The sequence below is a fragment of the Balaenoptera acutorostrata genome, chromosome 14 (assembly GCF_949987535.1).
Source record: "Balaenoptera acutorostrata chromosome 14, mBalAcu1.1, whole genome shotgun sequence".
NCBI lineage: Eukaryota > Metazoa > Chordata > Mammalia > Artiodactyla > Balaenopteridae > Balaenoptera > Balaenoptera acutorostrata.
In genome coordinates, this window is record NC_080077.1 from 18610677 (window position 1) to 18637990 (window position 27314).

Below are 27314 nucleotides of genomic sequence, written 5' to 3' on the forward strand. Positions count from 1 at the left end.
CATATATTGTATAAATAGGTTAAATTTTAAATCTTTTTTCTTCACTGCTTATTCCACAATTTTCACTAGTGAATAAACACTACTGCTACTGAAGACTAAGCTAACAGAACATATAAAGTTGGACAAGAAAAATAATTCAAACTTTCCAAGATATATTGTGAAACTACTAAAGACAGAGAGAACACAATGAAATATTTTATCTGAAAATTATCCATTTTAGTTATCTTGTTAAATAAAGAAAGCATAAAATTTATGACTGGGTTAGACCATTCTAAAGTAGGCTTTCAAAAATAAATGATAAGAGAGCCATCAGTGCTACTTCAGTAATTATATACAACGAATACTGTCAATGAAGTAAAATCTTACCCAGGTCTGGTCGTTTTGAATTCCACCTTGAGGATAGGCTTGCATGGTTCTGGCTTCTTCCCATCCTTTAACTGTTTTCCTAAAATATATTTTCCTGCATTAAATTCTAAAATTCTAAGTTACTCTAAACTCTTATACATTGATAGTTTATAAAATGAAATATAATGAAATCCACCATGAAACATTTTAAAGTGGTCTTGAAAGAAGTATTTAACACAAAATAAGATATTTTAAATGATCAATTTATGGTTTGAAATTCAGTGCCAAAAAGTAAATAAAATAACTTGTCAACAACATTTATGTGATAAAATTCTAGTAAGAGAAATTCAGTCTTTCCAATGTTCTTAATTGAAGATAAGCAAAATAGGGTCTCAACTTGCTCAATGAATTCAAGTTTTAAAATAGCTTATTTGAGAAAAATAAACTAAATCATATTTTTACCCAGAGTGACAGGCTGCAAAATTAAATCCCTATGCTAATAAATTCATTTACATTTATTCTCTTAAAGTAAAATCCATCCATTGCAATGTCCAGAAGACTGCTAAAATAAACCAACCTCTATAAAATGTGTCAGAAACTCATACTGTCAAAGAATTTTGATTATTTTTAAAAAGGTTGATTTCTGTTATCTATTTTTACATGTTCATTGTATTAACAACTCAGAAAAATTAAAGAAAATAAAACACATTATTCCCATTTCTTAGGGATTAATCAGTCTCACCATTATTATATTATTTGTGAAGATCCCAAACACACACCGCTATCCCAACACTTCTTATCCTCTCTCCCAGCTTTTTCACCCATAGTAACTAGCTCATTCTAATGTAGTTTGTATTTTCTTTTGTTTGTTGTTTGCCTCACCAACAAGAATGTAAATTCCATGAAAGCAAAGGTTTTTAAGTGTGTGTTTTCTGTTGATACATCCATGGTGACAAACATTGTTTGGCACAGAGTGGACACTCAATAACTATTTAATCAGTGAATAAATTAATAATTTTTCTTTAGGATTAATTTCTAGAAAAGAGATACTTAGGTAGAACTGTATTCCAGAAAGGAAGAAGAAAGTGTAGGAGAGTATTTTGCCACACGCTTCCTGAACAGTGCTCCTTTTTTTTTTCTGATTTGGTAAGTGGAAAGGGTATCTCATTTTAATTTGTATTGATTTAATCCCTAATGGAAAATTCTTAGGCTTTATGATCATCTGTATTTCTTCTTTCAAAAATAACTTATATCTTTTACCCGTGCTTGTATGTTATCTTCTTTATATTTAAAAATAAATTTAATATTCAAAGGTCATTAACATTGTGTCCATATGTTGCAAATACTCTCCCTAGTGTCACTTGTGATTGATTAAATAAGTCTATCAGTCTTAATCATGTTTCTATTTAAGAAAACTTAAAATCCTAAAATGGCAATTCTTCCAAAATTAACTTACAAATTTAATGTAATTAGAATTCCAACAGCTTTTCTTAGATGTGGACAAAATGACCTTAAAGTTCACATGGTGGGCTCAATGCCTATGAACAGCTAACAAAACTAAAAAAGGAGACTGACTTCCAGAATGACAAAGTGTGACCTCCTTGAACTCTCTCACTTACTAAAATTGAAATACTAGCAAGACAATTAATCACTTCAGAACTCTGCAAATTAACTGAAGCCACAAAATGAGCGTTAACATTATCTACTCAACGGAAATGACCAAACCTTGGTAAGACAAGGGGGACTGGGATGTTTTGACAAGGGCTATTCCTATTCCCTTTGTTCCCCGGCTCCGTGGCCCAGTACCATGAAAAGGCAATAGCATCATCAGCCAACAGAGAGGACCGAAGTTTATCTGCAGTTGCATTAAAACCAGATCCCCTAGAGGGCAGTCAGTACTTTGTCCCAGTCTGCAGCTCCCTGAAAAACTCTACTCCCAAGGCATTGTGGGGATTTCACTTGACAGAGCAGACATCAGCTCCGGGAGACAAAAAGCCCTGCCTCCAGGGCATCACAGAAATAATAGCAATCTGCTGGCGATATCACAGCTGCCTAAGGCTGTGGTTTTAGTTGAGGCAAATAAGATCCTGGGCAGGAGTTTTTAAAAAATCCTGAAGAACTGGACATACTCTAGGGATCTAAAAGGCTGTATACATGTGCAAGGCAGTGTGCATGCCCAGGAAAGAACTAGGAAAGGAAAAGGCCCCAGTCATTCATCTCTGGCCAACTCTAAGACTCTGGGCAAACAGGAAGTTAAAAAAAAAGAAAGTAAAATGAGCTATAATACCACTGCTGGCAGGAACAATGGAAGAGAGGTACTTATACGTGGCTGGTAAAAATGCAAAGGATACAGTCTTTTTGAAAAGCAGTTTGAGAACATTTATGAAAAATAGAAATATGTAAAACTAGTATATTTCGAGGAGTAGTAATTCTACTCATAAGCATTTATTCCACAGAAACAAAAGGACCAATTCCTATCGAATACGTACAGAAAGGTAAAGGCAGCACAATCTGTAGTGATCAGAAACTGAAAATAAAGTTAATGCCCATCAATTTGGCATGGCTGAATAAACTGTGAAAAACTGTGAGACAAACAATTGGCTGACACACTACCATTAAAATGAAGGAATTAGGGCTATGCCAGATGACATGGAGAGATTTTCCTCAAGTACAGTGGATTAAGAAAAGTGAGGGGGCTTCCCTGGTGGCGCAGTGGTTGAGAATCCACCTGCCAATGCAGGGGACACAGGTTCGAGCCCTGGTCCGGGAAGATCCCACATGCCGTGGAGCAACTAAGCCTGTGTGCCACAACTACTGAGCCTGAGCTCTAGAGCCTGCAAGCCACAACTACTGAGCCCACGTGCCACAACTACTGAAGCCTGTGTGCCTAGAGCCTGTGCTCCTCAACAAGAGAAGCCCCGACAATGAGAAGCCCGTGCACCGCAACGAAGAGTAGCCCCCGCTCACCGCAACTAGAGAAAGCCCGCACACAGCAACGAAGACCCAACACAGCCATAAATAAATAAATAAATAAATTTGTTAAAAAAAAAAGTGAGATGCAAAAAAGACTAATATTATTCTATTTTTGTAAAACAATGACCAAAAAATCTCATATGTTTGTATATGTGTGTGTAAATACATATGATTTTAGAAATGCATATATTTTGGAAGAACACCTGTAAGGTTTTTGACATAGCTTACCTGGTGGGGCAGGAAAGGGGACTGGGATGCTAATGCCGGGGAACGTTTAGGGAGAAGAGGCTGGTACGCTACGATCCCGTATCATCATATGTGTATGTGTATGAAAAAAAACTATCATTCTTTTTTGTCACCGCCTCTTTGGTTTCATGGTTAGGAAGTTCTTCCCCACACAAATATCAGTACAATTTTTTTTTTTTTTTGCTTTTTCTTGTAATTGCTTTATCGTTTCATTTACTACATTTATTTTCTGAAGTATATTTTGATATAGGGAAGGTATTTTTTCTTTAATAATTTCGGCACTATTTGTGTAGCTCTATTGAGCTATAATTGCCAGACAATAAAGTGCAAGTATTTAAAGTGTACAATGTGACGAGTTGTGATACAGGTATGCACCTGCCAGCCTTATTACTGAACCATCAGAGCTTCCCCCACTGATATGAAATGGCACTTTTATTACATTAAATTTTTATAAATACACACCATTCAACTGGTATTAGAACATCTAATTCTGCCTTTAGATCCCAGGGAAACATCTCTTCACATCTTTATGCAGAAAATGATGACACAACGGAATCTTGAACCTCTGGCATCCTAACTTACAAGAACCAACAAGTCACTAGTGATAGAGTTAAGTAGAACACCAGATCAAGGGACAGGAAAGGACTGCCAGGGGAGAAGACTGGTTTCTTGAGGTGGGAGAGAGAATTGGGGAAATCAGAAAGGTATGGAAAAAAGGAGGCTTAAATCTGAAAGCTAGTCCCTCATGTTGTACAAGGAACAAAGTAAGAATTTCAACCTCTATTTCAATCTGTTCAGAGATAAATGACCTTTCAGTCAGGAATTTAAATATTTGCTCTGAAGAAGACCAGATACATAAAACCTGGCCAGGTACAAAATTCTTAACTTTTGTCTTGCTCAATAGTCTTTTGGTATTGCTCTACTGTGTCCAGCATTTAAACTTAAAGTTTAAAGCCGGTCTGATTTTTACTTCTTTATAAATAAACTTTTTGTCCACCCCATGCAAGGATGCTAAGAGAGTAGTTTCATTATCTCTATAAATTAAAAATGTTACAGTTTTTATAGTGATTTTTCATTAATTAATCTTGCTTGGAAATTAGTGAGTCTTTTTGATTTGCATACTCTGATCTTTTTTCAACTCAGGTTTTTAAAATTATGCCACTGATTACTGCTTATGTTCCTGAAAGGTTTATTCATCTGTAATCCTAGACTAACCATTTTCTAAATCAAATCAAGTAATAAGGCACTAGCTAAGATTTTATAAAGCACATATAACTAAACATTTAGAGCATCACTGGATTTCACCACTAAGTGTCATTTTACTTCTTAACTGCTATGCCACCTCAGTAGAAAAATTTGTGCTTACTCTTTCAACTACCTGTGAACTACTTTGATAAATCATTGAAAAGATCTGGTTAAATATAAAACTCGACTTAATAAATCACATAAACCTCCATGTAACATGTGATTTCTTCTTGTCTCTTACTATGCCCTGCTTCCCATCCCCCCAAATTACCCAGCCACAATCAACAAAGTCCTATTGATTCTAATTCCAGAATTTTATTATGTATGTCCATTTCTTCTCATTAGCAGTCACAATTGACATCTTCATTATTTACTGTTGACAACAGCTTCCTAATTGACCTCCCTCTTCTGCTCCCAGATCATCTGATGCAATACCATCAAAGCAGTATTTCCAAATATAAATTTTATATTTCTCACTATAACATCATTTCCTAGGTCTCCATCATGAAGTCCAAACTCTTTAGCATACTACAATGTATATTTTTGCCTCTGTATGCAATTCTGTCTTAGTTTCCTGCTACTCGCCCAAAGGAATTTTAAACATTGGTCATATTAAACTATTAGCAGTTTTCCAAGAATACCCTGCTTTTGATTATGTCTTTGCACCTTCTGACTAAAATAACCTTGCTCTGCTCTTCGCTATCTTATAACACCCAAATATAAGAACTAGGGAAAACTCTGTAATGGACTACATTAAAGAACTGCTGTATGGATTTGTTACTTATTGAATGTTTTATGCTTCAGGTAAATCTTAAAAGTAGATTAATAGAAATTTTTAATATGTCACATCCTTAAAATATTACATTAAGTTACCTTTACTTATGTGAACTTTGAATTTATCTTTCCTTCAGCAACGCTTAACAGAATAGAAGTTCTCTAATCCTGGGTTATTCTTTGATAAATGGATTGATTGTACTGATGAATAAGCTCCAAGAACTAAATCTTAAAATGTCATTTCCTGTAATGGATACCTATTGATTTTGACTATCTACCATCTCCATTTCCTCTGAGAATAATCTGACTTTGGTGAACATGACAAAAGCAGAAAAATCTCACTCTGCAACATATCACATGCACATACCCAGGGTTACATGGGAGATCCTCTGGGGCTCTGGGTCAGCAAATCACTTAACCATGATGACTGCTTCAGGGTAAGTACCTGAGCCATGCCAGGACTACCAAAGTTCTTCCCTCCTAAAAAATGAAAGCCTATCTGCCATAGGAGAGAAACAAGCCAAAAGAGAGAGAGAGGGAAGTAGAGCTTACCCACTAGGCTTACCATACAGACATACAGAATTTACAGCCCACCAAGATGAAATGACTTTGCAGTGTCAATAGATGGTACAAATCCTGCTTAATTTCCACACAATCATAAAACTTTACACCTTAAAAATCACCTTGTTCAATCCTTTCATTTTACATACGATGAAACGAAGTCCCAGAAAACAGTAATTATCTCTACAAAGTATTTCACAGACAGCAGAGCTAGAATTACATTCCAGATTGACTGCCAGGGAAATGTTCTTTGATATTCATAAAAACTAGATTAAAGGGAGATATCACTTTTTGTTTGTTTTGGTCAAAAATCATCTGTTGAGTAATTTCAGACACCCAAATAGAGACTTTCTGAAAAAATATGACTATCAACCATCTTGATACGCATAAAATTATACAACTTTATATCAGAAAATTACCTTAAATGAATTCAAATTATTCTCCTTTCTTGGCCATTTTATCATCATTATCTAGATAACTGCTATGCCCCACAGAATAAGAGTCCACTATCAAACAGCTTTAGCAATGAATGATGCCACCAGAGGGTAAACTGAACATAGCTACCAAATCTGGGGAACTGTCTTATAATTAAATTATAATTCAAGCACCAGGCCATCATTTCTCAAAGTGTATTCCACAGAACCCTAGACAACCACAAGATGTTCTGTGAACAAAAGATGCTAAAGTCAAATAAGTTTGGGAAAAGCTACATAAAATAAATTAATATATAAACCAACATAAATAATAAATATACAGTTGATCCTTGAACATGTGTTTGAGCTGCATGGGCCCACTTATGTGCAAATTTTTTTCAGTAGTAAATACTAGACTACTACAGATGTAGAACCACAGACACCAAGGGCTGACTTTAGGTCATATGAAGATTTTCTGCTAGGCAGCGGTGAGCACCTCAACACCCTGTGCTTTTCAAGGGTCAATCGTATAAATGTATGTATACATGTGTATACGTACCTTCCCTCTTAGAAATTCATAGTGTACGTTAAAGATTAAGAAGTCTTGTAGTGAAGAAAATGTTCAATTTTAATTCAGTATTTCTAAAACTTCTTTGATCATAAAATACCTTTTCACCAAATAACTCATTAACATAGGAAAAATTAGCATCGTGAAATACATTTTGGGGAAAACTAATCTAAAAATCTTTTGGTCCTATCCTACCAAGTAAATAAGATATCCAAATTTATATTTACTATAATCACATATGTATATAGCATGTCAGTTTCCAGGTACTTTCACTTACATTTTGCTTATTTGTTCCAAGGTGTAGAATGGTGCCTATCACATAGTAGAACCAATATTTGTTCAATGAATAAATAAAAGTACAGTCAGTTCCAATCAATTATCAAGGTAGGGCTTCCCTGGTGGCGCAGTGGTTGAGAATCCGCCTGCCAATGCAGGGGACACGGGTTCGCGCCCTGGTCTGGGAAGATCCCACATGCCGCGGAGCAACTAGGCCCATGAGCCACGACTACTGAGCCTGCGCGTCTGGAGCCTGTGCTCCGCAACAAGAGAGGCCGCCGACAGTGAGAGGCCCGCGCGCGCACCGCGATGAAGAGTGGCCCCCACTTGCCGCAACTGGAGAAAGCCCTCGCACAGAAACGAAGACCCAACACAGCCATAAATAAATAAATAAATAAAAAATTTAAAAAAAATTATCAAGGTAACGCTTATTAATTTTTTTAAGAATAAGATATACTTAACCACTACCTTACATGGTTTAGATATGAAAAAAACCCAAGATTTACCGTAACTGTTAGAAAGTAAGAGCAAGAAACCACAACACAAGATAGTAATGAAAAAAAGCCCTAAATTTCAATCCATCAAAGCAGATATTTAGTATACCAAAAACTGCACACCACAAATATGGTATATGTATATATGGAATATGTGATACCTTGTTACTGTATGAAAAACACATTTTTGTGCTTTAATGTATAAAAATGCACTTAGTTTTGCCACTGAACTCAACTATCAGCATAAATTTAACTTTGGCAGGTATCTACCACATGACTGTTGCTGAAAATAATTCATATTGTATAAAGAAACAGTACTTCTGATGATCTACATTTTTAGGCTGCTATACTGTGCCAACAAATGCCATCCAACTTCCTAACATCTGCCACAGCAAAAAATGTACTTTTACATTTTGTTTGGATTCTAATTTTGAAAAAAACTTATTATATCAAATATTCTTTGTCTTGTTTGAAAAAAGTAATTTTAACTAGTTACCCTTTTTTGCTAAGATATTACAAACCCTGTAGAAATCTATTTATGCTACTTCTAAAAGTCTGCTCTCAAGGTCTTAAGTTTTTAGTATAAAAAAAAGTATCAAGATTAAATAGAAAATCACCATTTGGTAACCAATAAGTAATCCATCCAAGAAACAACAACAGATACTAAAACCAGAGGGTAAAAATTTGATGAGGAACGGTATGTTTACAGAGTCTCAAATATTTCCTTCAAATCAAAACACTTATTGATTAAAGGAACAAATCAAAAACACTTATTAATTTCAAAAGGAAAAAATAACGTTATAATGGAGAGACCTAGTAGACAGAAGCTTAATCAAGGGATCAGAGTATGAGACATCACTAGGACAAATCAAACATAAGCTCCACCTGAGGCTGCAAAAAGAACACATCAATCCTTTTGGGATATTCCTGCTGAAAATGTACAACGTGAATCTAAACATGAAAAAACATCAGACAAAACCAAATGGAGACACATTCTATAAAATAACTGACTTGTAATGTTCAAAATTTATCAGTTAGGAAAGTCAAGAAAAGGCTCAAGAACAGTTCCAGTTTGAATGAGACTAAAGAAACATGACAACTAAATCTATCCTGCAGATAGACCCTTTTGATAAATGGCAAAACTTGGTGATATAAGAGAATGTCTTTGTAAGAAACAAATACTGAAATATTTCGGGATGACTGGGCAATATGTTGAAAACTTACTCTCAAATGGTCTGAAAGAAAAAAACCTCTTTGTACTAGACTTACAAAAAAAGATAAAAACTTAGATAAACTTAAAACTTTAAAACCAATATTACATATTTCTACCATCTTCAATGTTATTTTTATTTCCTTCTGGATTTGAAATTAAAGGTCTTGAAACTACTCATCTACTGTTTTGGTTTTCTGAATTCCTAGGTTCCAGTGGGGTTGGGAGATGCTAAAATGTATGGGAATACTCAGGAGTACCACAAAGATTAGGGACTTAGGCACTAACAGAAGGAAGAACAAACATACATTAGGGAAACTGGAACCTACTATCAAAAGGGCTATCCTGGAGGCACACATAAATAGACCTGTAGCAAATTTAAAATAAGTGCTTTTCCAGAAGATGACTACTACCAAAAAGCAGTGGTAAAATATATTACAATATGTGGCTAAAAGAATTGTTATTTTTACCAGAAAACAAGTCTAAAAATGCATATTGCTACAGAAAGATAAGTTTTTAATTTGATTGTTTATATTCTACATTGTAATAATTCAGAATGTACCAATTTTTTTTAAAAAAGTGGGCATTCATATTTTAAAGCAAACAATGAAACATTAGCAATAACTACAAAAGTACTCTTTTAGTATGCTACCAATTTAAAAAACAGTTCATTTCCCTAAATTTGCTGGTTAAGAATCTCTTAGGGTAGAATTGGGAGAATGCAGATTTAATAAAGAAATACAAATTCCTAGGCCTCATCCAAAATTCAAACAAGGTCTTCATAATGTGTTCATAAGCACCCTAATAAAACCTTCATGGAGGTTCTGTATATATTACTTGTACAGAAAAAAGTTAACAAAGCAGGCTTGAGACCACTATCCCTAGAAAGGTCAGCTTGCAAGATTAGCTCTCTTGGTTGGCAACTGGTAACTTGGCTTTCAAGACAGCTTCCACCATTCCAAGACTGATAAGGGTGGCACACTATGCTATATTAACTATACAAACAATATGGTTTATGACCAATCTCTGCTTTCCTTCTGAGCATCTAAAATTTTGGTACATGCTAAAGCAGAGGGTACCTGTGGACTGACATCAATACAAACTATGGACTTCTGGGCTCAGGTGAGCTTCACTGGTAGATAACGTTTCACACATGTGGTAATAACTCATTGCTAGAGGAATTAAGCACGTCCTGTGTGACTCCACTGGGAGAAGACTGTTGGAAGCTTGAACCTGGCTTCCTCCAGACTTCACCCCATGTGCCTTTTCCCTGTGCTGATTTTGCTTTGCATCCTTTTGCTGAGTCCTATGAGTCTTCCTAGTGATTCAAACTTGGGGTCATTTTGGGGACTCTGAAAACAATACTTTAATGTACAAAATCACCTTCTTAGAGTTCCAAGTGTTTCAGTACATATTATATATACATTAGCAACTTGCAACTGATAACTTTAAGATGACAACAGTTTAAAGTAAGTCCTATATCACTCACAAAATTATCTACTTTTTGGACTACTGGAGAAAAGAATACTCAGAAGATTACATAACTTCATTTTCTCAAAGCTCATATTTCCAATTCCAACCGCAAATATAGTTATTTGAGATTTTATTTACCTGGTTGTTACAAATTATTTCTATATGTATAAATATTTAAAATTCAAAACGAAAGAAAACCCATCCTTATCATCAAAAACAAACAAACCAATCCAAATGCAAACTCAAAACAGTTTACTGTCCATCACAATTTAGGTAGTATTTAAAAGGGATACATTCTTACCATGTGGAGTTATCGTCTGTACAGGCTTAGCAGGGGATCTCACATTCCAGATAGTCAAAGTGCCATCTGAATGACTGCAGATAAATTGTTTTCCTTCATGATGCCAAGCAACAGAGTGGATAGCCTATAGAAGAGGGGTAAAGAATTCCATTTTTAAAATCAAAATTTTATTTAAACACCAAGTTATTCATAATTAATTTTTCATTTTAAACTTTTGCTTATTTCCCAAGCTAATGTCAATAATGTTAAATTTCCATAACTTAGTCCTCCTGTCATTATGAGGTTTAATTTGGTTCTGACACTATTTTAATGTTTTTTACTTTATTTACTCCTTAAGTGAGCATAGGGATAATATGATAGTGATATATGTATTATTGACAAGTTCAGGAAAACAAAATGTATTCTTACAGTTTCTTAGAATAAACAATAACTAAACATAAATTACCAAGCAATTATAATCAATATTCCATTGGAAAAACTAGTTGCATTGACAGATGAGAACAAATTTTAGAAATTAACTAAAATTTTAGAATTTTTAGACAAAAATGTACATTTGGAATTAAGGTCAATTAAAAATACCTCAGAGTGAGCTTTAAGATGGGTTACCCATTTCTCACAGTAATTATTAAGGTGACTTTTAAAATCTGAAATTTATTTTATATGTCTGAGCCACTTAAAAACTATCTGAAAAATATTTTTTACGTTTTAAACTTTTAAATTTATTTATTTAAAATTTATTCATTTATTTATTTAAAAAATTTAAAATTTTTATAAAATTTTTAAAGGTTACTTTCCATTCACAGTTATTACAAAATATTGGCTATATTCTCTGTGTTGTACAACGTTATACAATACATCCTTCAGCCTATCTTACACCCAACAGTTTATGCCTCCCACTCCCTGATCCCTAGATTGCCCCTCCCCCACCTCCCCACTGGTAACCAGTAGTTTGTTCTCTACTATCTTTGAGTCTGCTTCTTATTTGTTATATTCACTAGTTTGCTGTATCTTTTAGATTCCACATATAAGTGATATCATACAGTATTTGTCTTTCTCTGTCTGACTCATTTCACCTAGCATAATGCCCTCAAAGTCTATCCATGTTGCTGCAAATGACAAAATTCCATTCTTTTTTATGGCTGAGTAGTATTCCATTGTATATATACACCATATTTTCTTTATCCATTCATTTGTTGATGGGCACTTTGGTTGCTTCCATATCTTTGCAATTGCTATGAACATTGGGGTGCATGTATCTTTTAAGGAAACAATCCCATTTACCATTATATCAAAAAGAATAAAATACCTAGGAATAAACCTACCTAAGGAGGCAAAACATCTGTATTACGAAAACTATAAGATGCTGATGAAAGAAATTGAAGATGACACAAACAAATAAAAAGATATACTGTGTTCTTGAACTGGAGGAATCAATATTGTTAAAATGACCATACTACACAAGACAATCTACAGATTCGATGCAATCCCTATCAAAATACCAATGGCATTTTTCATAGAACTAGAACAAATAATTTTAAAATTTATATGGAAACACAGAAGACCTTGAATAGCCAAAATGATCTTGAGAAAGAAGAACAGAGCTGGAGGAATCAGACTCCCTGACTTCAGACTATACTACAAAGCTACAGTCATCGAAACAGTATGGTACTGGCACAAAACAGACACATAGCTCAATGAAACTGGATAGAGAACCTAGAAATAAATCCATGCACTTATAGTCGATTAATCTATGAAAAAGGAGGCAAGAATGTACAATGGAGAAAAGACAGTCTCTTCAGTAAGTGATGCTGGGAAAACCAGACAGCTACACGTATAGTTTGGCCAACCCAATAAAAGAATGAAATTAGAACATTCTCTAACACCATATACAAAAATAAATTCAAAATGGATTAAAGATCTAAATGAAAGACTGGATACTATAGATACTATAAAACTCCTCGAGGAAAACATAATCATAATACTCTTCGACATGAACTGCAGCAATATTTTGTTTGGATCAGTCTCCTAAAGTAAAGGAAATAAAAGCAAAAATACACAAATGGGACCTAATTCAACTTAAGGTTTTTCCACAGCAAAGGAAACCATCAACAAAATGAAAAGACAACCTACTGAATGCGAGAAAAATATCTGCAAATGATATGACTGGTAAGGGATTAATATCCCACATATTTAAACAGCTCATACAACTCAACATCAAAGAAACAAACAACCCAATTAAAAAATGGGCAGAAGAACTGAATAGACATTCTTCCATAGAGGAAATGGAGATTGCCAACAGGCACATGAAAAGATGCTCAACATCGTTAATCATCAAGGAAACGCAAATCAAAACTACAATGAGGTATCACCTCACACCTGTCAGAATGGCTATCATCAAAAGAACACAAATAACAAATGTTGGCGAGGATGTGGAGAAAAGGGAACCTTCATACACTGTCGGTGGGAATGTAAATTGGTGCAGCCACTGTGAAAAACAGTATGGAGGTTTCTCAAAAACCTAAAAACAGAGTTACCATATGATCCAGCAATTCCACTCCTGGGTATATATCCGAAAAAAACAAAAACATTAATTCGAAAAGATACATGCACCCCAATGTTCATGAAAAATATTTTTATATGACCAAAGTTTGTTACCCTTCAATTTTTTGTTCTGATATTATTTAAATTTTGTCTGTAAAAAAATTTTAAAAATGACTCTCCTACGTTCTCTTTAAATTACTTCTTTTCTATTCAAGTTGATACACTTCTTGTTCTTAATGGTCAATAGACTCTAGAAGCTATCCTACTAGAATGTCTTGAACTGCCGAGTGCAGCACAAAAACCATGTAACTGGAAGTTAAGAGTTTCCCTTACATACAAAGCCATCATTTAGTATCATCATTCAATGTCCATTTATTTGGGTTCCTCATATGCTTATAAATTTAAGTTAAATAAAATAATTTAATGTTTATGGATCACATTTTAAAATTTAAATGATGATAGACAATCAGCTGTATTTTTATTTATTTATTTATTTTTATTTTTGGCTGTGCTGGGTCTTTGTTGCTGCACATGGGCTTTCTCTCTAGTTGCGGCAACAGGGGCTACTCTTCATTGTGGTGCATGGGCTTCTCATTGTGATGGCTTCTCTTTGTTGTGGAGCATGGGCTATAGGCACAAGGGCTTCAGTAGCTGTGGCACGTGGAGCTCAGTAATTGTGGCTCACAGGCTCTAGAGCTGAGGCTCAGTAGTTGTGGCACACGGGCTTAGTTGCTCCGCGGCATGTGGGATCTTCCCAGACCAGGGCTCGAACTCGTGTCCCCTGCATTGGCAGGCAGATTCTTAACCACCGTGCCACCAGGGAAGTCCCTCAGTTGTATTTTTAAATGCCAATATTTAATACAATGTTTTAGGGTCAAAGTATCTCTAACAAAATTCTATATAAAATCTTAAAACAGTAATAAACTTATTCCAAAATATACACATGACATTCCATAAACTCAATGTTAGAATAAGCAATTTCTGGGACTTCCCTGATGGTGCAGTGGTTAAGAATCCACCTGCCAATGCAGGGGACATGAGTTCAATCCCTGGTCCGGGAAGATCCCACACGCTGCAGAGCAACTAAGTCCATGCACCACAACTACTGAGCCTGCGCTCTAGAGCCTGTGAGCCACAACTACTGAGCCTGCATGCCACAACTACTGAAGCCTGCACACCTAGAGCCTGTGCTCCGCAACAAGAGAAGCCACTGCAATGAGAAGCCCACGCACTGCAACAAAGAATAGCCCCTGCTCATTGCAACTAGAGAAAGCCCGCACACAGCAATGAAGACCCAACACAGCCATAAATAAATAAATAAATTTATTTGTTAAAAAAAATTAAAATAAGCAATTTCTTAGTCGCCTTAATAGATGAAATTATTTCTGTAAAATATAAGTAGTGTTAAGAAGCTATACACAAAGCTATTTAAATATATATTTTTAAAAGTGATAAAAGAAATACAAGAGAGGTTTAGTGTTATCTGGAACTTATAAATAAAAACATTCTAATCTTATCATATATAAAAATGTGTAACATATACATAAGTATATATTATATAGAGAGAACTAATATTTCTACTTTGCTAAAGAAAACAATATACATCCTTGTTTAAAAGTACTTTTAATTTTTAAGATATTAAATTATTAAGCATTCCAAAAATAAATACTAGCTAATTACAAGGACCAATAACTCATAATTTTTTGGATAACAGAAACAAGTAACAGAAAATACCCTACAAAAAGAAATAACCAAATGTGAACTTTTAAATGCAACAAACATGCACAACTTTTTCCATTATTTCTGCAATGTTTAAAGTACAAATACAACTTGATAAAAGACTTCTTTTTTCCTAATAGTCTAATACCATTACCTGTAATACTACATATGTGCTACCCAAGTACATATATATGTAAACATATAAATATCAATAATGTATATATAGTATAGTAAACTTTATGCTACAGTAATGTATATACTATGTAAGTAGAGTGTAAGTATATGTATACTGTGTAGTTGACCTTTGAACAACATGGGTTTGAATCGTGCAGGTCCACTTATATGCAGACTTCTAATAGTAAATATTACAATGCTGCAAAATATGTGGTTGGTTGAATCCACGCTTGTGGAACCATGGATATGGAGGAATGGAGTATATGGAGGGCTGACTCTAAGTTATATGTGGAGTTTCAACCTGGCGGCAGGTTGGTGCCCCTAACCAGCACTGTTCAAGGATCAACTGTGTATTAATATTTACTAAGTTTTATGATTTTGCATCTCTGTTCATTAGTCTGTAGTTTTCTTGTAATTTCTTTGTCTGGTTGGTATGAAGATAATGCTGTTTTCACAGGATGAGTTGGCAAGTGTGTCCTCCTCTTATATTTTTGGGAAGTATTTGGGTATAATGGGCATTATTTGCTAAAATTCACCAGTGAGCCTTCTAAGCCTGGAATTTTCTTTGAGGGAAATATATACATTAAAAATTCAATTTCTGTAGTAAATATAGAGTCACTCAGGTTAACTATTTCTTCTAGAGTGAGCTTTGGTACTTTCAAGGAATTTGCTGTCGCTGAAGGAATTTGTCCATTTCTTCTAAGTTGCTGAATTTAAGCTGTACATATATCCTTAATGCTCTCTTTGCATTCTTGTAGAAATTAAAGTGATATCCCCTTTCTCATACCTGGTATGGGTAATTTGTGTCTTTTTCTCTTTTTTCTTATCCCTCTGGCTGTTTATCAATTTTCCTGATCTTCATAAAATAAAGATTTAATTTTTTCCTGTTATTTATTTCATTAATTTTTGTTCTTTATTATTTCAATTCTTCAGCTTACTCTGGATTTAACTTGCTCTTCTTGTTTCTTGTGGAGGAAGCTGAGGCCATTGATTTGAGACTTTTCTTGCTTCCTAATACAAGCATTCAATGCTATAGTGAATGCTTTAGCAGCATTTCATAGACTCAGTGTCATATTTTTATATTTTTTTCAGTTCAAAATACTTCCTCATTTCCCTTTTATTTCTTCTTTGACCCATGGGTCATTTAAAAGTTATACTGCTTACTTTCAAATATTCATAGATTTTTCACCTACCTTTTTATTATTGATTTCTAATTTAATTCCATTAGAGTGAGAGAACATTTTTTATCATTTCAATCTTTAAAAATTAAAAAAAACTGATTTTATGGTGCAAAATATGGTCTGTCTTGATGAATGTTCTGTGTATATTTGAAAAGAATGTGTATTTTGTAGTTAAGTGGAGTGCTCTGATACCTACTTTGCGAATGCTGATACAGCCATTTCAGCTGTCTTTTCATTAGTGCTAACATTACTGTTTCCTAAAACATCTGTGTCTTTATATTTAAAGTGGGTTTCTTACAGATAGCATATAGTTGGATCTTGCTTTTTAATCCAATTTGACTATCTCTGCCTTTTAACTGGGGTATTCAAACCATTTACATTTAATATGATCGTTGATATAGTTGCATTTAAATCTATCATCTTGCTATTTTTTTTCCTGTTTCTCCCATCTATTCTTTGCTTCCTTTTTCCTTTTCTTCTGCCTTCCTTTGGATTGAAAAAAATTTTTAATTCATTTTATTTCCTTTTTGGCTTACTTATCTGGGTTATTGTTGTTGTTGCTTTGATGTTCCCTTTAGAATTTGCAATATATGTCTTTACCTTATCAGAATCCACTTTCAAGTAATATTACATCACTTTAGGTACAGTAAAATAACCCGATTATTCCTTATTAACCAACAATATTCGGTCTCCTGACCTTTGTGTTGTTATTATCTGTATTTTAGTTCTATGTATGTCATAAACCCTACAATACATTTTTATTACGTTTGGTTTGAATAATTAATTATCCCTTAAAAAAAAAGGCTTTTATATCTACCTACATATCTGCCATTGTGGTATCCTTCATTCCTTTGAGTAGATCCAAATTTCCATCTCATATCATTTACCTTCTGCATGAAGGACTTCTTTTAACATGTCTTGTAGTGAAAATCTGCAAATGATGAATTCTTTGAGTTTTTATGTGTGTAAAAGTGTTTATTTTACCTTTGTTTTTGAAAAGATATTTTTGCTGGATATAATTCTAGGTTGACAATTTTTTTCTTTCAGAACTGTAAAGGTATCATTCAACTGTGTTCTGGCTTGCGTTGTTTCTAAGGAAACCATCTGCTATCATTTTAATCTCTGCTCTTCGGTATTTAATGTATTTAATTGTCCTCCACCTCCCCACCCTCTGGTTGCTTTTAAGATTTTCTGTATCACTAGGTTCTACTTTTAAGCAACTGAAATATGACGTGCTTTTGTGTAGTTTTCTTCATGTTTCTTCTGCTTTGAGTTCATTGAACTTCTAAGATATCTGTATATTCTAGAAGTTTATAGGGTTTAAAGTCTTCATCAAATTTGGGAAACTTTGGGTCATTAGTTCTTCAAATATGTTTTCTGTCCACATGCTCCCTTCTGAGACTCCTACTACACATATATTAGTCTTCTTGAAGTTGTACCACAGTTCACTGATGTTCTGCTCATTCTTTGCTCATCTTTCATATTGAGTAATTTCTACTGCTATGTGTCTTCAAGTTAATCAAGCTTTTCTTCTGCAATATCAAATCTTCTGGTAAACCCATCCAGAGAAAATTTTTCATCTTAGACATTTTTCATCTCTAGAAATTACACTTGTGTTTCTGAAGTCTTGCATGTCTTTCCTCAACATTTTCATGCTTTCATTTACCTTTTAGAGCATATGGAGTCTGTTTAATATTTGTTTTAGTATCCTTGTCTACTAATTACACCATCAGTATCATTTCTGAGTCTGTTTCTACTGACTGCATTTTATTCTCCTTTTGCATTATATTTCCTGCTTCTTTGCATGCCTCATAGATTTTTATCTGGATGCTAATCATTGTGAAATTTATGATGGGTTGTTATACACTTTTAAAGATTTTTGAGCCTTTTTTTCTGGGATGCAGTTAAAAATACTGCTTGGAAACAGCTTAGACTTTTTAAGGCTTGCTTTTAAGCTCCGTTAGGCTAGCTGAGCCAGTCTGTAATGCAGGGCTAGTTTGGCCCCACTACTGAGGCAGTACCTTTCTGAGTACTCTTCCTGATACCCTGTCCACTACAAGCTTTCTCCATTCTGCTGGGAATGTGAACTATTCTCAGTCCTCTGTGTGCTATGAGAATTGTTCTACCTACTCCTTTCCAGTGGATCTTTTCCAAGCCTCACACTCATGCAGTAATCAGTATTCAGCTGAAGACGCAGGGTGAAGGGCTCCTTGCGAACTTTTAAAACTATCTCTAGGCAGTTCTCTACTCTCTGTTACCTTGTCTTATAAGCTATGGATATCTTCCCCAATTTCCCAACTCTGTCTCCTCAACTCAGGGAGACTGTTGGGCTTATTAACCTAGGTTCCCCCCTTTCCCTTTCATGGGCTGAGACCTGGAAGATCTCTCCAGGCCATAAGCTAAGGCAATTGAAGGGCTCACCTTGCTTCCCCTCTCTAAGGAATCCCTGTTCTACACTACCTGCTAATTTCTAAAAACGGTTCTTTCATGTATTTTTCCAGTGTATTTAAGGTGAGATGGTAAATTCCCTGTGACTCCATAGTGGCTAAAGCCAAGATAACTATTTAAATGACAAAAGCAAAACAAAAAAAAGTCAATTTTAAAAATGTGCTTTCATTTTGACATAGGAAACAGCTCTACAGGCCAAAGCTTCCAGAGAAATGACAAGAACTCTTTATTAAAAATATTCTTTTAAAATAACTTCAAGATCTTGATTGGTGAACCACAGAATACTTACTAACTAAAAAGCTTTAAATACAAAAAGTATACAGCTATGAAAGCAAAGGAAATTCTTTAAGTCAAGCTTACAAAGATAATACGAAGACATTTACGAAGTATTCCAAGTATTGCTACAGTTGCTCAAGGTAGTCTGCTTGAGTAACTGAAAGCATCAATATGAACACATGACATATTTCTCAAAAACAAACAAACAAAACCACTTACACATTTCCTAGATCTATTCACTAAATTGGAAATTGTGAACACTCCTGGTACCCAAATTATGGTCACCAGATACCATTTCACACTGAAAGAAGCCAGTTTCATGGAAAAAGATATTCTAAATTTGGGACAGAAATATACAAGATTAATAGGTATACTTTGTTATAACAGATGGCAAGGAAGCTATCCAAGAGTATTATCACCAGAGGACTCGGGAAACAACTGGAAGAGATTCACTGACCAAAGAAAGGACAATTTGAAAATCAATAAGGATAATAACTTCAGTGTACTAAAGCATATGAAATATGTTTAAATCTTTGAGTACATAGTGAAACAGAAAACAAGAACAAATTACCCATCATTAAGATTACTAGAGAACAACCCCTTTAGAGTAAATACTGAAATAAAAAGAAAGAATCAAGCATTTATCCTGCCTTTCCTATCTGAACTGTCCTACTATATAACCAGAAGAGTAGACAAGAAGTTTCTCTTTACTGAAGTGTCCCAGATAATAGATAGAGAAGGAATTATAAAATTAGAACTTCCCTATTTTGCAACAACTACGCACTAATAGATCTAGGCCTTGAACATCACTGGCTGCTAATATCACAAACAGACACTAATATTCAACCTGGTAGAAGAACATCAGCATCATCTATGAAATGGTCTTGCTAAAAATGAAAAAAATTAAACTAAATATGATCATGCCTCAGTAAACCATCCAATTTATAGGAAATCTGAGGGCAAAAAAAGACACCTTTTTTTTTAAAAAAAAATCAATCAATCACAGTCTTTATATGGATCCTAAAGCAAGCAAACTATAAATATTTACAGTATACTATCACTTGTATAAAATTTTAAAATAGCATACATTTATTAATTTGTTTGTAAATGCAGAAAATATCTCTGGAAGAATACATGAGAAACTAACATTGGGATGTGAGGTAAGGGAACTGGATGGCCAAATGACAGGAGTTGCAGAGTTTTTTTTTCTATCTTTTGACCTATTTTAATATATTATTTCATATATATGCAAAAACTGTGCGTTATTGCAATTAAAAAGGTTGCCTAAAAAAATCACTAATTAAGTTCTTAGAGAAGCCGTTCAGAGCTAGAGAAATGACAACAGCTTTTGATTAGCAAAAATAATGTTATTACCTCGTCGTAGGTGTATCTGTAGTCTGCTTTCTTTGATTTGAGGTCCCATAACACTACTGTTCCAGATTCAAAGCCAATCAAAAGCTGTAATAAAAGAAAATGCCACATTACCTAGGAATGACATAAATCATATGAAACATTTATTTGCTGACGATAAAGATAATTATTATCATTCATATGCTTCAGGTATGAAATTACAATATAATTAAACATCTGCATTGCTAATTACTAATCACATGGATGACATATGGGAATACTGCATTGCATATTTATATGCCTTTGATCATTAGGGATTCAACATATATCATACAACTGATTATTGAAAATGAAAACAGTACCATTTTGAAGTCCAGATGGTATACTTTCATTAATTAATATAGGTTACTAATAAAAATTAACATTTTCATGCGCTTTAAAGTTTACAGACTTTTCTAATTTAACACATTATCAGGCAATCTCATTTACTCTATACATCTTACTCTATACATCTTGTTTACTTATACATTTACTCTTTACATCTCTATATTGATTAGTTCCAAATTATATCTAGCCTAGACCTCTCTCATGAGATTCAGACTTATAATTCCAGTGGCCACATGTTCACATATTTATTCCACAAAAACCTCAAAATAAATGTGTCCAAAAGCGAATTCATTATTTTCTTCCCTACCCTCCTTTTCTGGTATTCCCTATTGCAGTGTCTCTCTCAGCATTCTTTTTTTTTTAATATTCATTAAGTCGCTCAGGCAAAAACCTTGGAGTCATCCTTAACTCTAGTCTCTCCCTTACCAGGTAAAATCATCAAGTAATTTAAAAAGTACACTCTAATATCTCTCTAATTTACTTTCCTCCACCTCCAATACCTCCCTCTTGGTTCAAGATACAAAAATCCCTTCTCTAGTCTCTGGTCTCTCTGACTCTCCAGTCTTGGCCCTTTTTTTAACCCATTCCATATTGTAGCTAGGGTGATAGTTCTAAAATGCAAATCTGATCATGTAATGTAAGCTTTTTGTTTAAAACTTTTTAATGCCTTACCATTATTTTTAGATCAAGTACAAACTGAATAATCTGACCTACAAGATACATCATGGTCTGGCCTCTGCTCACCTCCCCAGCTTCATCCTTTTCCACATCCCTCTTACCCAATACATTCCAGTATATCTTTCAGGTCATGCTCTCTCCTACCTTTACGCCTTTGCCCATGCTGTCATCCTAACTGGGCCACTCCATTCGAATGTCATCCTTTTTGCTTGACTAATCCTACTAATCCTTCATGTCATTTTAGCTATCACTTCTTCCTGAAAGTCTTCCTTGACCTACCAAATGTAAGTCAATGCCCTTCCTATGTGCTCCAACAGCAACCTGTACATTTTTTAACCTGAAGGGTCACTAGACAATAAAATAATGTCTTTTTCCTTATCTGAATTCTCTTGCAAACTGTAACACTGTTCTATTTAAGCAAGAACTGGTTTTACCTTGTTTACTACTATACCTCTAACATAAGACAGACAGCCTGATATGTTGTAGGTACTTAATACATTTTTTGTGAATGAATAAGTTCCGGAATGAAATGCATGTTCTTGCCTCACAAACCGTCTACTGTTTACCACCTCCTGCACTGGCATTTTCCAAATCTCAGTATTCCCCCTGCTTGAAACCTTCTCCCTTTTTAATTCACTTTTATTCACTTTTTATTCACTTTTAAGCATTTAGTGTTGTTTCCTTGGGTAAGCCTACTCAGTTCCTCTGGACAGATGGAGATGCTTCTTCTCCTACACTAGTAAATACATTTTCATCTATATGTCTCTAATATCTAATATACTGCCTAATGCATAGTAGCTATTAAATAAATATTTGTTTAATAAATACATGAAAAGGGACTTCCCTGGTGGCCCAGTGGTTAAGACTCCACGCTCCCAGTGCAGGGGGCCTGGGTTCGATCCCTGGTCAGGGAACTAGATCCCACACGCATGCCGCAACTAAGAGTTTGCATGCCACAACTAAGGAGCCCGCCTGCTGACCCAGCGCAACCAAATAAATAAACAAATTAAAAAACAAACCAAAAAACATGAATGATTGGTAGCTAGCCAATAACTGTTCAAGTAATCTGGAGATATAAACAAATTTGGGGGCAGACCCAGTAACTTTAACTAAATCGCAACTTAGTGGATTTCAGACTACGGGGACATTTGGAAGACCCAGTCATTGAAACTAACAAAATAGATTTTCCCACCTTGGTAGGAAGTACACTTAATTTTCCTAACATAAACTCTTCTTTCTTCGGCAATCTGAAATACATACTCTTTCTGGAAAAAAAAAACAAAACTGGTATTTGTTTCCTTTACCTTTTTCTATTCCTTCTAAATATCTTGGACATGTATATGGCATTTTCTGATGGGGGCAGTAAGAGAGGAACTTAAGGAATAAGGAAAGAGATGGAAAAATATAAAATTTAAGAATTGCTATACAGTATAAACAATACTGGATTGCTCAGGACACAGGTAACTTAAGCTCTAGCCTTAGATCTGCCACTTAGTAGCTATGTAACTTTAAAAAAATAATTTTACCCATCCAGATCTTAATAACATAAGAGGGTTAAAGTAAACTTTAACCCCTCTAGCCAGCTGTATCTTCCTAAGAATGTTAGAAATCTGTGCCAACAAGTTAAACTTTAATCCCTACAATCTCCTAAATATTAAAAAATAGAAGAACTAACTGAAGGATGTGGTACTTATAAATAGAAAATTGCACAACTAAGGTGCTAATAAATTTGGAAGTGAGAGAAAGCATTTTATGTTAGGATTATCAGGAAAGGTATCATGAAAGATATGTGTTTAATCTGAGCCTCAAGATGTGAGTAGGAATTCAGCAGAGAAAGAACAGTGGGAAAGAATTCCAAACAGAGGGACTTATATAAATAAGGCATGGAGGTAGTAAAGAGCAGCTCACATTTGGGCAACAGTAACTATTTGCTTCAGCATAGCATTCAGCTAAAGATGTTCTCAAAGATAATGAAACCTAGGGCTATGTTTTAAGGAAACATTGTTTTGTTTGTTAGATACTGCAGAACCACTGAAAACTTTTGAACAGGAGAGCAATAAGATTAAAATGGCACTCTAGGAAGATTGAACTGGAAATGACTCAAGAATGGGTTGGAAAAAAAAAAAAAAGAATGGGTTGGAATGCCTTGAACTGCAGTGGTCGTAAAGAGACTGAATAGAAAAGACACTGCAATGGAAGGACTGAAATGATTTACTGACTGATACAACGTAGAAGAAAGGGAAGTTTTCAATTCTTCCACCAGCTCTCCCACCCAAAGACTGGCTTTTAGACAATTATCTTATACCAAAAATAAGTAAGTAAAGTGAAGATATAGTTTACTGTAACTTGCTTCATGTAGTTTCTCTCAAACCATACAATTGTATGATATAAGCTGGCTCTGAACAGTACCGCTATTCTTTTGTTTTCCCGGTGTTAACAGAACAGTGTTAACACAACATATAGGCTCCACCACTCTCACTAACTGAGAAAAGGAAAAACCTGAATAAACTTCACAAAATCCAGAACTTTCATTTCACTGATTTCTGATAGTGATTAACTTTCTGGTATTGATGCAGACTAATTTTCATGAAATTTTATAAGTAGAAAAAATATCATTAAATAGAACTACTGAGAGATTGGTTTGAATTAGGAAGTAAGAGATTCATGGAAAAGGAAATTTTATTATTTTTCAGTGTACTAATGAACGTAAATTAACAATAGCTAGGTAATGACTGCATGAAACTGGTTTCAAGTATAAAAAAATTAAATATTATTTTTAAAAAATCTCTATTGATTTGAGCTATTTATGGAGAAAAATTTAGGGGAGAGAGATACAGAGACAACTCTAACATAAGGTGTTATGTGATAAGTGCTATAAAAATTGTTTAACTAGTGTAAAAAAGAATTCAAAACCAAAAGAAAATGGTTTTTGTCAGGATTATCAGAAAATAAGGGGAATTATTCTAAATAAGCCAAAAACAAGTTAACAACCTTTAACTGTACTTATTAAATTTTACTTGTTTTAGAATTCTTCTTTAAAATGTAAATATTTTAATTTTCACTTGTTCTTCATAATGCATAAATAAGCAATTAAGTATATATGATATACAACCTTTGTTATCAGTCTCAACTTTGCAGAGTAAGTGTAGTTCTGGAATAGTATGCATATTTAAAAAATACAAAATTCATGCATTTAAGTAATAAACATATATATTTAAAAAAACTACCTTTCCTTCATCCATTGGATTATCACTTATATGGACGATAGGTCCTGGGTGAGATTTAGATGACCTAAAAAAAAAAAGTTAAGATGTTTTTTCTCAGTTAAAAATTGCAATACAATTACATATTCATTACAATAAGAATAATGAATGGAAAACAAAGATATATTTACAAAGGTTGAAAACATTTCAGCAAGTGATCAGTAACAGATGTACAGTTCTCAATATGGATCAAAAGAGGAATCAGGAAAAATAGTGACTCTCACATTGATATAAGTCAGCAAAATTTAAAATTATGTACACTTTCTGTATAGGAAAGAATCTTCAATTTTGTATTTTAGCACAGAAAATTTATTCTCATGGTAGAATTCTCAAAGTTAATATTTTAAAATAAAGCAGCATCTAAAATATTGCTATCTTTATTTTACTCAATTCTAGCCTCCAGTTGGGGCATCTCATCTAGTTCCACAGTTCATACCCAAAATAAGAAAAATTCCATTATGGCTTTTAAAAAATCAACAAAATAATGCCACCAATATTTGCTCAGAGAAAAAAGCAGTCATACAGATAAGAATGTAGCTGAACTGATGCCTACAGAGTAGAAATAAGCAGAAATAACCCATTCATAAACTCTAAGAGTTGAGAGACCAGTCCACTTCATTGAGAGCCACTTGTGAAACCACAAAGACAACTGCACCAGGCCTCCCCACTATATGCTGTGATCAACTCAAAGAACAGACCTAGAAAACCTTGTACCAATGGACTGAGAAATAAAAATGTTCCTGATAAAGGAAGGAAAACCAAACTTAATACACCATTACAGCTGCAACAACACATCACTTAGGAGATACGCCACAAATTCACCCTTATGTCAAATTCTGTGGAATGCAACAATACGGAACTATTTGTTTAAAAACAAGAAGAAATGTTGAAAATGAACCTTGCCAATATCCTTAAATTCTGATTTTTATGTCTAAATAAAGTAAGAAAAAAATTAGAGAAAGAGATAAGATTCTAAGACAGTGAAAAGTTAGCACTAAAGATCCTTAGGGCCCCATAGCACAACCCAGTTTTTGTTGTCATTACTGTTAAATAAAAGCAATCATTACCATATCAAAACTAAGGAAAATTAACTGTCAAATTAATTCTGCAATGTTACACTATAAACATTTGCATTATATTTGGTGATTACTAAAACATAGCAAGTAGTGGTTTAGATCAGTGTTTTCTAAACATTGGTGGCAACTCGTTAGTGGGTCATGAAATCAATTTAGTGGGGCATGACCAAGCATTTGAAAGAAAAATAATTAGATGATAAATGAACAGAAAAAAATCTGGAATGCTTTTCACCTAATAAGAATAATGGTTTTATTAAACTTGTGCTATAGCTTATATATATGTGAACATATTTATATATAATACGTATATGTATCTATATAGATATATGTAAAGCATTTAAATTTTCAAACTGCCAATGGGGCAATACTTGCAAAAGGCTAATAAATCTGTATTTAATATTAAAAATTTAATTCTATATTTACTAATTAGCTATTACATAATATTATCATATATGGTACTGATAGTTTCAGATATGGAATATTTGCTCAAACTCACAGTTCAATGGCTTTGTTCCACATAATGACGTAGCCTGAGAGTGTGAAGGACTCCACATTGACAATATGTATATTACCTCGTTCAGTGCCCACATAGAGCCACTTACTCTGGAAAGGCAGATGGCAAAACGTAACCCTGCAAGAGAAAATATATCCAAAAAGGAAATCAGAAAAATATTTGGTAAACTTTATTAACTGTATTAGAGGGTTAATAATGACATATACAATTCAGGAAAAGCAAAAAAGATACAACCATCAGATTTATCAACTCACTGTAGTTAATATTCAATTATGCTAATTCAACTTTACTGTCAAATGTAAGTCCTTACAGTAAATAGACAGCATAACCTGATAGAAAGAAGATGAGTTTTGACATTAGTATGTGTTTCAAATCTGGCTATGTCATCCACTGTGTTACTTCAGACATATGAAAAATTTAACATTTAAAGCCACAAAGTGAGTCCAACACATCACCCCTCGGTACTACTGTATTTCTCAGAAGTTATTAAACACACTAACCCATCTCGGTACCTGTGCTTACTATTCCTTCTACGCAAAATGCTCCTCCTGCTCATATTCTTCTTCTGTTCAAGATTCAGTTAAAATACCACCTTCATTCAAATTGATATCCCAACACTTCTGTATCTCTATCAGGCTTGCCTTGTAAGAGAGTCTACCTTCCTCACTAACTTGTAAGCCTTTGGAAGGGCTAAGATCCTCTGTACTTAGGCTTAGACAATGATATTGGAATATACTCAAAACTGTCTCCTTCTAAGTCCTGATGATATAAAAGTCCTTCATTGACACATTATAATAATTTACATGCATGTATTAAACTTTATAATCA

At 34.1% G+C, this 27314-nt stretch overlaps 1 protein-coding gene across 2 annotated transcripts in view; it reads right to left on the reverse strand.

The window, feature by feature from the left end:
• Positions 1-27314, reverse strand: part of STXBP5 (syntaxin binding protein 5) — a 166184-nt gene that overhangs the window by 88671 nt on the left and 50199 nt on the right. For both annotated transcript variants that reach the window (XM_007196903.2, XM_007196901.2), the window contains exons 5-9: positions 26469-26603; positions 24861-24924; positions 20593-20676; positions 10880-11003; positions 367-445 (exon numbers count right to left, since the gene is read on the reverse strand). In XM_007196903.2, the coding sequence (XP_007196965.2) occupies positions 367-445; positions 10880-11003; positions 20593-20676; positions 24861-24924; positions 26469-26603 (486 nt within the window). The remainder of the gene's footprint in view (positions 1-366; positions 446-10879; positions 11004-20592; positions 20677-24860; positions 24925-26468; positions 26604-27314) is intronic.